Source organism: Amphiura filiformis, chromosome 1, assembly GCF_039555335.1.
Source record: "Amphiura filiformis chromosome 1, Afil_fr2py, whole genome shotgun sequence".
NCBI lineage: Eukaryota > Metazoa > Echinodermata > Ophiuroidea > Amphilepidida > Amphiuridae > Amphiura > Amphiura filiformis.
The window spans coordinates 46,179,107-46,195,187 of record NC_092628.1 but is presented as its reverse complement, the minus strand read 5'-3'; the positions used below and the strand labels follow the sequence as shown (position 1 = coordinate 46,195,187).

At 34.1% G+C, this 16,081-nt stretch overlaps 1 protein-coding gene across 5 annotated transcripts in view; it reads right to left on the bottom strand.

The window, feature by feature from the left end:
* Positions 1-15,264, bottom strand: part of LOC140147786 (serine/threonine-protein kinase D3-like) — a 77,239-nt gene extending 61,975 nt beyond the window's left edge. For all 5 annotated transcript variants that reach the window (XM_072169536.1, XM_072169558.1, XM_072169551.1 and 2 more), the window contains exon 1: positions 14,841-15,264. In XM_072169536.1, coding sequence (XP_072025637.1) covers positions 14,841-15,089 — 249 coding nt within the window. In that variant the 5' untranslated portion in view covers positions 15,090-15,264. The remainder of the gene's footprint in view (positions 1-14,840) is intronic.
* Positions 15,265-16,081: the final 817 nt, after the last annotated feature.

The window sequence follows — 16,081 nt, the reverse complement described above, 5'->3', positions numbered from 1 at the left end:
CAGAAGTAGAGCTTACAAGGCTGAATAATTCTTGATATGGGATTAAGTGAAACATTTCAATATGACTTCAGATATTTAAGTTGAAAAACATACTTTTTTTATAATATGTGATTTTTACCACAATTTTTACCCAAAAATGGCATTATTACAGAGGATATTACTTCCTCAAGGATCCTTTTTCCCTCAATTTTCATCTTCTCCATTACGTAGCCTTGGTTTTGCCAATTACTGTGGACACAAATAATACATGGTGTGACACAAAGGACGAACCTTCCCTATACTTTCATGAAAAATCCATCTCTACCGGCATTTCAAATGATGAAACTCACACATCGCAATAACCGTCTTCAAAACTGCAGCCAAGGAAAGAATAGTTTAAGGTCATTCAAGCCTAAAAAATCCTTTATTCCATAACATTATATTCGTAACATCATAAATAATCGATAGATATCGACTAAACATGTATAAGAACAGGACACAACAAATATACTGCATAACATTTTCCAAATAACTTTGTGCTGATCGGCTAATAATTGTACATGTACAGGTTTTCAAAATAGGTAGTTTTGTCAAAACTTGGAATTCACCATTTTTAACACAATATCCTGTAACTTCTATTAGAAACGTCCAATTTCTAAAATCTAAAATTCCTAAGAAAGCTAAATATGTAAATTTTAGAATTTAAAAAAATACTACCAATAGTAATGCTCTTCATACCTAAAACAATTCAATTTTTCCAGTATAAATCATTCTGGGACACCCTGTACTACTTGCGTTGGCAACAGCTTGCTGATACTCCTCTATGATTAAATGTGGCGATAATCCTGCAATGTACACATTTTCTATTCCATATAAGTCATCGGACGCATCACATACTGGTCTATCTCGAAAAACACACATTTCTACAAAATATGGTTCAAGCATGCAAAACAATCTTTGCACGAGAAAAAAAATAATAATGATACAAATTAACTTAAGGAATAATCAGAAATAATTAGGTTGATTTAAAACTGATGCATGTTTGAACCATATTTTGTTCTCAAAATTACAATAAATGACTTGAGCAATTATCGTAGTAGGGTGATGATACACCATCTCAATACAAGCAAATAACACATTTTCCCCTCTTTTTGCATAAAACAAAAATTTAATTCGCCAATTAACATAATTAATTGTCTATCAGCTGGGTCAAATTTTAAAAAAATGCAGCTCCACAACTAAATAATGTAAAAAAGCTTTCAAAATAAAGCTCTTGTCAGGCTCTACATGTACGCATACTTTTAATGGTCTTTCCCATCTTACATCAGTGCATTACAGAGGGGAGGATGATATGACTAAAATATCAAAATGTTGTGAATTATCAAATTTGAAATATAATGACCAAAATGCACCATCTGATATTAGCCATCAAGCTTCAAAAAAACAAAAACCTAGAGTACCGGTACATTCTAGAGAGAAGTTAAATTTCAAATCTTTAATAGCTCCACATTTAAAATATATATTTTCAGTAAAAAAAAAAGAAATTTAGGAGAAAACCTATGATTTTAATTATTAATATTAATTAGCATAATGTTAATTTTACGATTAGAATCATTGTTATTTTTTAACTGCAATAATAACATGTATTTTGGCTCGTAATTAATTTATATTCACTGATTGCTTCACTGCTTAAAATGATTAAATACATAAGAAATATAAAGCATTAAGGTGGTAATACACCCCCTGATAAATTTTGTGAATAATTTTGCATTTTTCTCAAAAAAATAACTACACACAGGTAACAAAAGTTATGTATATTATAGGGGCAAGGAATCCAATTACTTCACTGAAATTTCAGTGATTCAAGACAAGTTCATTCTAGCGATACCTCTTTTCTCAAATAACATACCGCTTGACTTGAGTCACTGAAATTCCAGTGTAGTAACTGGATTCCTTGGTCCTAAATATACATAACTTTTGTTCCCAGCGTGTTATTATTTTTTGAGAAAAATGCAAAAATAGTCACAAATTTATCAAGGGGTGTAGTAATACCTTAATGCTCAATTGCATAATTTTCCTGTATCATCAGTTGAGTTTTTCATTCGAAACTTTTGAAAGGAAAGAGCAATTTTGATCAAATAAGTAAAAGAAAGTTAAACTAGTAATTTCATAAGAGAAATCCATCAAAACCAGAAAAGGTGAGTGACAAATTTACGCCCCAGGGTTGTAGCCAGCCGAAGTTGAGTGGGGACTTATTTAAATACTAGCCTGTCTGGGACATATGTTAGTCACCTATTGACAAAACTAAACTACATAAATTAACAACAACAACAACAACAACAACAACAATAAGTGAATATTATGGCAGCGCTTGTCCCTGCAAAATAGCAGTTTGAAATGCACATGGACATGAAAAAAAAATTCGTAAATTTTTACTATTAAAATTTGGTACATAACCGTACAATATTTGCTCAATTATGTGCCAGTCGGAAAGAGAGCCTAATTTGATTGAGTGCTGGTTCAGCAAATGCTAGTGGCGGTTAATAGCCAACTGACATAGCAAAAACCTGTTATGATCCAATCCAAAATGTGTAACTTTTCACACATTGGACCCTTAATTAAAATTATCACACAATTTCAATTGGTTCAGGAAACTGGAATATTATTTTGTTACCAGGTCAATCAATGCCTCACAGCTCTCATTCAAAGCTACACAATGTATGGCAGGGATTGTCAAGTTGTAAAGTCACCTTTTGCCTTACATGCAGAAAAGTTGAGATAGAACTTTCCTGGTATATTGTATAAGTTCACTCCATGTTTTGTAAAAAAAACTCACAAAACAAAAATTCTTCCGCATCCAAAAATTACACAAATTTACGCAAATCTTACACATTGTATATATTGCACCACTTTGGAATTCATGTATATCCACTCCCTTGACTCCTACATGTATGTAAATATCACGTATCTACCACGCCAGGCATTCCGGTCCCCGTACTCATGCTAGTCTGCAAACTTTGAAACACCCCCTTTTGCATCTAATTTCGCAAACTTTTTAGAGGAAAAACACCCCTTTTCTTAACAATTTTGCAAATGTTTTGCCCTACAACAATACCCCCATTCTGGTTAAAAACACAAATGATATAAAGATACCTTTTTATGACAACAACACTGCCCTAACTAAGACAACGCTTCCTGAAACTGAGTACGAGTTGCGCATTTTTGTTTCTAAAGAATTTTGAGCAATATTGTGCGCATGATAATTTTTACAATGAAAAATTACCCCTTTTTGTATGTTTTGTGAATCGCGATTCTTCAGCAGAAATCGCCCCAATATTTCATAAAATTGTCAAAGAGCATCAATATGTGCATCTGCATCTATCTAGAGCCCTTTGGTCGCTTTGGCATCTAAACTGATAGCAAGATTTATGGAAATTATGGTAATATCATAACTTCCATTTTACATGTATCTGGACTCTCATACCAACTAAAATCACACACACACTTGTCCCACATTAAGTAAATCAGAAGCATATAACAGGTATCCCTGTGAATAGAAGAAAACCAACACTGGAATTGTAGACTGCAATTATTGCACTTGAAGTTGTAATACAATACAATTTGCCATACAAATACATGTATCTAGATAAAATCTCAAATGACAAGTCTAGAATTTGCTCACCGATAGCTTCACATTTGAGTCCCAAGCTATCAAAATCTATTAAAAATCGATGAAGCATGACAGTGACACCATGTTTAAAGCAACAAAAGTTGTAAAGTAAACAAATAGCCAATTGATCAAGGCTTGCAGTCGCATAAAATGTTAAGAAAATTCAACTTCAACACAACCTTCGGTCTTTTGTTCAATTACTTCTTTAACCTGGGTTACTCACTTAGTGGATAATAGTTTACAAGCACATACAAGTCAACTGTTTCTAAAAGAGGTTTGACTCATCAAAATAACTAGATCATGAAATTCAAATTCATTTTGACTCAACAGTTCAAGTATAACTACAAATTCTACAATGTATCATCCAAATTTAAACATCAACAGAAAATTTCACATGTGTTGCAAAAAATGTCAATGCTGCTGATCTACAATGTAAGTGAAAAAAAAAGGATAGCTTGGGACTCTACAATGCGTAACTATATTAAAGCTATGTATAGACTTCTTGAATAATGTACTGTATTTTATGTTGACCACAATTTTTTTTAAAATACTTTTAGGCTTTACATATGGCTATTGTCTCGAGACATCAGGAAAACACAACACCAAAGCAATGATTAGACTCCGCATTGCCCTCCCGATCATGAGGACCATTTATTAAGCTATTTATGACCATTCAACAATTTTATATTCATATACATAAATATAATTGAGATAAATAATGATAAATAATGATATATTTCATAATATAATAATAATATAATAATCATAGCACTTTCATAGCAGTTAAGACATAATATAAATAGTTATTTATCTTCCAATAAATATTATTAATAACACAATACAAGAATTATTGGAAAAATGTGTACAACAAGCCAACCATATAGGCTGGACATGCAAGAATTGACTTCTGTATCACATTTAACCAAATTTCATCTTAAGCAAATACAGATACCTCTTTGGATCAAACAGAGGATTGAATTGGAAAACAATATTTATAACGCAATTATTAAATAAACAGAAATCTCCAAAAGAAGAAACAATGCCAACTCTATCAATGAATTAAATCTTTAAATCCCTATATAAGCTGGTAATTATTGAAAAGTCAGCCAAAATTTACTATAAAAAATATATTAATAAATGAAATAATCCACTGACAAAAACAATCAAGCCAAAAAGATACTTCAAATAAGCATAAATTACTCTACATAAAGCGTAGTAGAAAGTGGAGACAATCTACAGACAAGTTTCATCAGGTATTGACGAGACTCCATACAAAGCGTAGTAGAAAGTGGAGACAATCTACAGACAAGTTTCATCAGGTATTGACGAGACTCCATACAAAGCGCAGTAGAAAGTGGAGACAATCTACAGACGAGATTCTTCAGGATTTGAAGAAAATCCATAAAAAGCATACATACCCCTTTCAAAGCGTAGTAGAAAGTGGAGACAATCTACAGACAAGTTTCATCAGGTATTGACGAGACTCCATACAAAGCGTAGTAGAAAGTGGAGACAATCTACAGACAAGTTTCATCAGGTATTGACGAGACTCCATACAAAGCGCAGTAGAAAGTGGAGACAATCTACAGACGAGATTCTTCAGGATTTGAAGAAAATCCATAAAAAGCATACAGTCCCCATCCAAAGCGTAGTAGAAAGTGGAGACAATCTACAGACAAGTTTCATCAGGTATTGACGAGACTCCATACAAAGCGTAGTAGAAAGTGGAGACAATCTACAGAAAGGTTTCATCAGGTATTGACGAGACTCCATACAAAGCGTAGTAGAAAGTGGAGACAATCTACAGACGAGTCTCATCAGGTATTGACGAGACTCCATACAAAGCGTAGTAGAAAGTGGAGACAATCTACAGACAAGTTTCATCAGGTATTGACGAGACTCCATACAAAGCGTAGTAGAAAGTGGAGACAATCTACAGACGAATCTCATCAGGTATTGACGAGATTCCATACAAAGCGCAGTAGAAAGTGGAGACAATCTACAGACGAGATTCTTCAGGATTTGAAGAAAATCCATAAAAGCATACATTTCCCATTAAAAGCGTAGTAGAAAGTGGAGACAATTTACAGACAAGTTTCATCAGGTATTGACGAGACTCCATACAAAGCGTAGTAGAAAGTGGAGACAATCTACAGACGAGTCTCATCAGGTATTGACGAGACTCCATACAAAGCGTAGTAGAAAGTGGAGACAATCTACAGACAAGTTTCATCAGGTATTGACGAGACTCCATACAAAGCGTAGTAGAAAGTGGAGACAATCTACAGACGAGTCTCATCAGGTATTGACGAGACTCCATACAAAGCGTAGTAGAAAGTGGAGACAATCTACAGACAAGTTTCAGCAGGTATTGACGAGGCTCCATACAAAGCGTAGTAGAAAGTGGAGACAATCTACAGACGAGATTCTTCAGGATTTGAAGAACTCCATACAAAGCATTCATAAAGCCATCACAAAGCGTAGTAGAAAGTGGAGACAATCTACTGACGAGATTCTTCAGGATTTGAAGAAAACTCCAGACAAAGCGGAGAGTAGCATAATTTGACATACTTTTATTGAAGCATCTTGGACAAATGAGATAACTGAATTACCCTTCCAGCTACTGGGAGGGTGGGTGGGATTTTTGGTCCAGCATGATCGGAGGAGCAAATGCAAGTGGCTTACTAAGAAAGGTGTGAACACAACAAAAGAAATGGAATTAAAGCAGAGACCTGATTGGCTGCACCCCACTAAAGTGCCATCTGAATGGCCAAGAATCTGGGATTGTTGCTATAACAACACAACAACCTACATCATTCCAATACCATGACCCAAATCAATAGCATAAACTTTCAAGAGGACTTGATATGGCTCAAGTGGAACTGATAGGATAATTGTCCAGACTTGGCTGCACATGAATGCCCAAGTTTCCCTGATGCTGAGACAATCTGGTTTTTAAAAGATTTTCAACTTTGAAAAACGTCATTATTTAATTCAGAGACAAGACATTCACTATTTGAAAGCAGTGCGTCCACATCCATTCCACACAGCATGCGTATGTTGTATATTTAAAACTCAATTGTTTGCACCTTTTTTTACTTAAAAAAAAATCTGGTGCGTAATGTTGTTACTAAGCATCTAGTCACTCAAATCAGAGCTAACCCAAGAACTCAAGCTTCAAATTTGCACACGATTCCAAAGCTATCATTTTTTAGTACATTTAGATCAGTGGTGACATTTTTTGCAACGCATGTTAAATTTTCTGTTATTTTGATGAGTCAACTGTTTTTAGAACAAAGGTTGCCTATTTTGAACAGGCTAAAATTAAGTTGGAAGTGCAATTTAAGTAACATTTTTATGCAATCATCCACAGTGATCGGATGTGCTTACTTCTGAACTTCTTGCTGCCTTTTATACATTAGTGTCGGTATCTACAAGGCTGTGTCGGTATCTACAAGGCTTTGTCGACAAAATTGTTGACAAAAACACAATTTCCCTGACGTTCTCGTTGTGTTTCTTTAGCGTTTTCATCGTGACTTTTTTGATCTATCGCAAACGCTGGTAGCATCCAATTCTTTCACTCGGCAGTCGCCATTTTCACTGTCACGCAACATTGGCAAACAGGGAAAGTCCCTGATGATCAACTGATGACATTATTTTATTTATTGAAACAAGCACACTGACAAGGGTATTTATGCGAAATGGGTAAAATATGAGCCAATCACAGATGCTGTTTATTTGCGATTTGACCTTTCACACAATGTTTTTTCATCTCTGTATCTGATTCTGTACCACACTCCCAACATACGATAGCGGATAGCACAATATTAAATTCTAGTGAGCGCCAAAATGAAATCAGAAAAGGAGACGCAAATCAGAACTTGTGTTTATCGCCATAATTTTTACAGGTATTTTATTTTCATCAACTTCGTTTTCGTAAACATTGCCTGACGATTCATAATACATGTTGGCACACCTCCCCCCAAATGTTTCACCGGATTCAGATTGATCTCAGGGGGTAATATTCTAGGAAAAATCTCATGCCTGTTCATTGCCAGTTCGTATCCCTTTCATGGTATTCCCGCAGCGTGTTGAGCCGTCGTGTAGGTTGCCGAATTTTGCACCCTGAGGTTTGTGGGACGATTTTGGGGGTTATTAATTAGGCCCGATTGTCGACACTTGTCAATTTTGTCGATTGTTGACAATGAAAATGCTTGCCGATACCAGCACTAATATGTACCGTACACAATGTAGTGTCATGCTTCATTGATTTCTACTAGATTTTGACAGCTTCGGACTCTGCTACAAATTTGAAGCTAGACTTCTTGAGCAAGTCTGAGCTTCTGCAAAGTATGCACTTGACACACATAGATATGGCACACATACACATGTATACCAGCATACTTGTGTTTGAAAATTGAATACTGTATACGCTGGCGAAGTTACGTAATAATCGGATTAACTACCATAGCAATAGGTGAAAACAATTTTTGAATATACTGCGCTGCACTGATACGTTCACGGCATGCGGTACCTCTGCATTGAACCATATCATGTTGATCACTTGCACCTGTAAGATAAGTATCTTTGAAAAGACCGGTATTGTATTCAATCTATGATTATAGACATACACAGGTGATGAGTGCAAGTGGCTAGTGGTGGGGGGCTGTATATTCAAAATTGTTTTCACCTATTGCTATGGTAGTTAATCCGATTGATTACATAACTTCGCCAGCGTATAGTGCAGACGCAGTATTATGTTAGACTGAGCCCTCTCTACAAAAATGCAATTTTTTAAAACATTTTCTGATAATTTAGCAAATTAGTGATAGCTGCCTTACTTGAGAAGTCTAGCCATGATAGCTTCACATTTGAAGCTAGTCCACTTCATTCGAAATCTTGTCAAAAGCATGCCACCATGTAAAGCAATGGAAGTTCAGATGTAATACACAGCTAGCATAAAAAATGTTGCTAAAATTGCACTTCAACTAAATTTTAGACTATTAAAAAATATGCAACCTTTAATAGTACTCACAAGATACAGTTGACTCATCGAAATAACTTTTATCCAATTTTAATTAGCAAAATAAATAACACTGAAAAATTATAGCAATGGACTCTAGCTATGTCTGGTTCCATACATTAATACGCAGTATTGCTGTCTGGTAAGCAGATACGAAACAACCCGTGTAATTAGGGTGGCCACAATGCTAGCTATTGTGTGTACCCCTGCCTACATACACAAATGTATGGTGGAAATGTAACAGATTCTGCAGCAGTTGGAAAACTTTTGGGCATTTTGAATTCCATATAATCTGTCTCCTAGTAACTTCTGTGCAAACCCGACTACCTAATTAGATAGAAAATATTCTGGTCCTAATGAAAGTGAATATAGCATTTTTGTACGGTCACACATAAAAAAAATTACGCACAAAATAATTTTTGGTCAAAAATAAAACTATTTTCGCAAAGATGTACAATTATGCTATATTGAGTTTTACAATCTAGACCCTCACGAGCAAAATCCTGTGCAATTTGGTTGTGTAGTTTAGGAAATACAGGCCTTTGAAGGTCATAATTGGCACATAATAGCGCCCTCAACGGTGAAAATCACATATATTTACCTTAAAAGTCCTGGCAAAAGAGTTATTTTTATGATTTCAGCCATTTAAAAAATGTTGTAAAGAAGCAAATACCATATGGTCATTTTCACAGTAAAGGGTGTAACTTTTGATTTTTAGGGTCAAAATTTCAAACCACTTTATATGTTTCTGTTTACTGAAATCATGCATAGAAGCAACTTAAATTCCAGTAAAATAATGTTTCAAGGCTTAAACCTTTTGATTTCTAATAAAAAAATTGACATTTCCATATAACATTTTGGTTAAAATCTAAGAAAAAATGTATTTTATATAACCTCAGAAAATTATGATATGAAAGCTGGAATACATGTGAAATCCCATTCCAAAGTAAGTCAACAGATATAAGTTAAATTTTATACCATGTTTTGCTATGTTTGTAATTGCAGTTTTAAAAATTTTTAACATCAAGTGTCATTTACAATGGAAATTTCCAAACCTTAAACATATTTTTTAAGTTTTAATTGGGTTCCTAAAATAATTTGAATGTCTAACTTCATGTACAAAATACTACTTGATGAAAGGAACCTCCCAGCCAAGTTTCACAGAAATTGGAGTTATTTTTTTAAATTGGCAATTAAAGCAATTTGTGTTTCTGAGGCTTCAGTTAATAACTCAGTTTATCTTTATAGTAAAATATTTGGCTAACTACTACAAGTTGACATAAAAAAATAGGTAAAAATATCACAATTACCACATTCATGCTTTGCTTCTAAGTATTGAATTTCAGTTGTGACAAAAATTAAATTATCACAGCAAGTCATTTTTTTTTTTTTTGGAGGCTTCATGTTAACAATTGTTAAACATTGCAGAAGTAGTTTTTTTGAAAACAACAGTTTTGGGATCATCTAAGCTGTTATTTTCTTGTGTGTATTGAATCAATGATTCTATCCGGCAGATATTGTAGATTATCACATGTTAATTTTTTCACCCATTTGTTAAGTATGGTGTTTTTTGCATGTGAAGCCTCCGAAACAGGCTTTTTGGGTATCAGTATATTTTTCAAACATTAACCATAATGTCAATTTTTTTTTAATTTATGACATTCTGCACATATCAAGTAATAATTACAATGCAGATATCAGTATGAAACACACCAATTTAGATATGCATAGATGATAATTAATCTTATTGTTGTTTCGGAGGCTTCATTTGTTTCGGAGCCTTCAATTGTTAACGGAAAGTTTGTATTGGGTCCCATTTTCAAACGGTGATATATATCTCCACGATTTAAAAACATGTGACTTGAGAATCTACTTTGCTACATTTTGATAAATAGATTGGATGAGCTCTTTTATTTATATTTGCACAAGCTTGCTGAACAGTTTGTTTCGGAGGCTTCAAAAAAGTTAACGGAAAAACGGCTCTTTGAAGTCAAGATTTTATAAAAATTTTAAAAGCTTGCAAATCGACTAATTTTTGTTACCTATTTCAAGTTAAGGGGGTACTACACCCCTCGATAAATTTGTGTCTATTTTTGCAATTTTCTCAAAAACTAATAACACACTGGTAACAAAAGTTAAGTATATTATAGGGGCAAGGAATCCAGTTACTACAATGGAATTTCCGTGATCCAAGACAAGCGGTTCGTTATTTATGATAAGAAATGAGGTACCGCTAGGATGTACCTCATTTCCTATCATATATACTGAACCGCTTGTCTTGAGTCATTGAAATTTCATTGTAGTAATTGGATTCCTTGCACCAATAATATACATAACTTTTGTTACCAGTGTGTTATTATTTTTGAGAAAAATGCAAAAATAGTCACAAATTTACCACAGGGTGTAGTACCCCTTAAGATAACAACTGTTATGAATCAAGAAGAAGTGAAGAAATAACCAAGAATTATGAACCAAAGCTACACCCACAAAGTTTGTTAACAATTGTTAACGGAAAATGAAGCCTCCAAAGCGACAAATATCGAAGTCCGGTTCTCAAAAATACAGGGCTGTTCACAATTAAATCTAATGTGGCAGTGTTTACTGAACATATGACTGTACTTTCAGGATAAGAAAAATTATCCATGAACTAACTGAAGAAAACACAGGGTTTTACAAAAATGTTACTGTTTTTTATAGTTTTTCAAAATGGCAATTTTAAGTACATTTAAGCCTGCTAAAACTGAACGCAGTAACTCCCAAAGCTGATTATGCTACCCAAGGTAGCTGCTAACTAGATGACTTATGTGGCCAAAAATCATGGAATTCTGTGGCTTTATTAGAACACTACGGATCAAAATGTTAAAAATCCAAAGTTACACCCTTTACCGTGAAAATGACCATATGTGATGCGATCAAGCAAAATGAGTCGCATGTCGGGAATATTGATTTTATGATATGGCCATTAATAGTATTCAACTTCCTTTGTATTTTATTGTTCTGAGCAACACTAAAATGGTCATATCTCTGGAACCGTACGCCAAATTATGATAGGGTTTTCAGCAAAGTAAAGCTCTGCGAATGGCTCATATAATAAAACCTAAAACTGAATTTTGATTTTGATCGACATCAGACTCATTTTACTTGATCGCATCACATATTTCGTCAAATAAACGCCCCCGGGCGCGTTACATTTTCCCAAAGGGGGGCGTTTATTCAAGGTCAATTTTAGCACAATAATTCCCGTTAAAATCATTAGGCAAACTAAAAACTCACGCTAAAATGACGAACTATGAACTAGAAACACTGACTTCTGGTTCACTTCCGGGTTTCCAATCCAGATTTTCGCCAATTATTGACGCTATTATCAGCCATGTGGGCAACTTGGTAAGCTTACTACACAAGATAGCATGGAAATATCGGCATTTTTTAAACATCTTGGTTGAATAGTGGTGGGGGCGTTTATTTGAGGGGGCGACTATTTGACTAAATACGGTATAGATTTTTAATATTTGCATAAATGAACATTAAATAAACAAAAACAATACATCTCATGCTTTCTTTGGCTTTATTCCAACAATTATCGCTCTGTGATTTAAGGCCGTATAAAATTAATGTTTTGGTTCTCATCCAGAGGATTTTCATGAATTGATGAGGGAGGGAGGTTTTTTTTTTTTTTTTTTTATTTTAAATTTGTTTTTTTTGTTGTTTTCGGTCTTCTCCAACAGTGCTTGAGGAAACGATGAGGCCTTTTTTTTTTTTTTTTTTTTTTTTTATTCTTAGGATAAACACCCTAGAGTACCACAAAAAGACTTGGAAGTGATGCTTGTTCTCTAATAAACTTATTTATATATGTATGAACAGTGTTCGATTTAGAGGGGTTTTACATGCACAAATGCATGTAACTTTAGCTCTGTGCATGTAGAATTTTGCCTGTGCATGCAAAATTTTGTGTTATTCAGCCCATGTTGAGGAAAAAATCAGAGTTGTGCATGTAAATTTTATTTTCTAAATCGAACCCTGTGTATGAAGATTTCATAAATCATTCCAAAGTCTAAAAAAATTGAAAAATCTATAAAAAAAAAAAAAAAAAATCTGACAAATCCCAGAAATTGAGGAGGGAGGGGACGAGAACCAAAATATTAATTTTACACGGCCTTATATGCAAATTTATGACAAAATCAGAATTTTCCTAAAAATGGGGTAAAAATGGCCAATTTTGTGAATCTTTAAAAGGCTGTATACATCTTCGCAATGGATTGTCCGATTGAGTTGATTCAAAAGGTTTTTTAAATCATTTTGCAGAATGGGTGGGTTTCAAATTTTCATGTGACCACCCTAGTGTAATTCAGACATCAGAGCAGGTCAAAGTACTATTTTTAGCCTACGTCCCGTATCCTACTATCACTCAAACTAGGAAATCTCTTCACAAATTCACTCACCTTTCAATTGCTTTGTGATCCTACATCATCAGTTGAAACAAACATCTAAGTTTCCAAAACAACTTTGTCATTCCTCAAAACTAAATAAATAAATTGAAATCCTAATATTACCCGTTATTGAAAATTTTGTTCGATTTATGTCAACCAAAAGGACGCACAAGTCGAGTTCAGTTGACCAAAATGGTAGCTCCTGATCACTCACGATTCATATCACGCATGGCGTAATGACGTCAGTATCCAGCTGCTCATTAAATATTCATGAAACTGACCACGTGGTCACAATCGGTGGACCGGAGTGGTTGGAATTAACGCGACGTGCTTGACCCTATGGGTCAGAGATATGCATATTCATGTAAGAATGGCTGCTGGCTAAACAGCGATGCGGATTTAGTATTCATCACCGGGACTGAGAAATGCGACATTTTCGATGTTTGTACCGGGGAATTTCAGACACGGAGATTTTGAACTACAAATTCGTCCAAAGGTAACCAAAGGGTTGGGGATCGCATTTTTAACTATCACTAAATGTTTCGGAATTGAGGTCGACTAAAAAGTATACGTACCAAATTGGTGTAGATGTCGCATTTTGAACAGTGAGCGATAAGTGACCAACTTCGCTTTCAACACAAGTCATGGGCCTTGCTCAGTGTGGCCTCTAACATCATGTGCAAATTCTAAGACTAGTTCTTGAGTAATGATACCACAATACTATAATTTAGTTGCAGCAATGTGTAGTAGGGCAAATTGCTCAAATAGTCTAGCCACGAATTTGCTCACCAATGAGCTAGAGACCATTGCATTCGAAATCTATTTGGATTCGCTAAAGCATGACTCTGTGTAAAGCAATGGATTTCAGAAGTAAACAATGTTGCAACATTTTGGACTGTTCAAAATAAGCAACTTTTTTTCTGAAAAGATATGGTTAACTCATCAAAATAACTGAATCCAAATGTTGACATTAACTAAAATAACACCTGTTACAAAAATGTCAACGCTGACCGACTGAAAAAACGATAGCAATATACGTACTCTATAGCTAAAATAATAGTTTCTCGGTCCCGAGAGCTCAATCGGCACGCAATGACACTTGTGTCAACGCGGCATTTTTGAGACTGTGCATGCACAATTGATCACGCTATCATGTCATTCCACTAAACTTGCGACATTACAAAGTGCATGTAGTACGTTCATACTCTCAGGATCGAGAAATTAATATTTTCGGGGGGTATAGCATAGAATGTGTTTAACTTTAACTATTGTATTGTCATGATTGTGTACAAATTCTAGAGTTCTCCAGTAGGCCTCTAACTTCAAGTTAAGGTCCAGTCCACGGATTTGATCAAACTGGTGTACAAAAACATGTGTACAATATGTACCGTACTATCTCACATGCTTTTCATAACTGATTAATTCGGGTTTCATTTTTTTGGCCAAGCCACCTGCATGTGACCTGAGCAAGTCATGTGTAAAAATGTCAATATGTCATACGTGTATGCATGATGTGCATGGTGCAGAGTGAAGCTATGTTCAGCTTTGTTCAGCTTTAATTTGATATGATTGAAAAACTAATACCATGATACAGCAAAGCAATCCTGATAGGTCGGTTGTATGACATGCCACTCATTCAAAGTATGACACATTGAACAGCTGACATCCAACGTAAAACTGTGACATAATTTGATGTGTCAGAAAACTAAAAAACAAAGTGAAAGTGAAGTTTAATTCTCACCCGCTTCTTAACGACTTGACATACTATGTCCTTAAGTGTATCCAAGGTGAATTCGTTCCCTTCATGAACAGAAATAGCTTCTCGAACAAAACCGATTTGTACAGAAAATGACATAATAATTCTGGGCCCAGCCGACTCTGTAGAAGAAACACGGACCACTTGGTTATGTTCTGATATCTGCCGTGTTGTGGCATGATGATGATGTACTGGGCTTGGCCGAGACGTCGTAACTCCACTTTCTTCGGCCATGTTTACACTTTCAGAAGCCTGTCTGTTTTAATATATTCTTCTAGATAATAGTCTAAGGTAATAACAAACTTTTTTAACAATCGAAAGTGAGGTAAACCCCTTCCGAAGCCAAGCTAAGGACGACTAAACATGAATCCATTCCTGCCTGACTTTCGATTGCAGCCATTTCAGAAAATAAACATGGCGGAGTGTAGCCTCTGCAGCAGAATTTGTTATTTTCGCTCTCCCACGCAGACTGCGTTTGTTGACACGCCTACTCTATCGGTACCCGTGCATGCATTGTAGTTGTACTGAAAAACAGAATAAAGCAACAAAAAAAAAAAAAAAAATCTGATGAGGACAAACACAACCTTTTCATTAAATTGGTAAATAATTATTATGATTGAATGAAAATGAAGAAATATCAAAATAAAAAACCCAAAACAAATAGATTGATGTAGGGCCCTATTAGCCCCTATATTAATGTTGAATGTGTTGATTGATTGATTGATTAATAGATTGGTTGGTTGGTTGGTTGATATGTTGACAGATTGATTGATTAATTTCATTTCTTTATTTTAATTTAATTTAATTTAATTTAATTTAATTTAATTTAATTTAATTTTATTTTATTTTATTTTATTTTATTTTATTTTATTTTATTTTATTTTACTATATTTTATTTATTTATTTATTTATTTGATTCTTTTAAAATTTATTATTTACTTTTATTTATTTATTCCTTCCTTCATTCATACATATTCATTCTCTTTATGTATCGATTTAGCCATTGACTGTGGTCTGTGGATTGATTAAAGTGATTTAATATTCATTGATTGGTTGATATGTAATTGAGTGATTGATTCATTTGTTCAATTCATAATTAATTATTAAATATTATTATTATTATCATTATTATTATTATTATTATTATTATTATTATTATTATTATTATTATTATTATTATTATTATTATTATTATTATTATTATTATTATCATCATCATCATCATC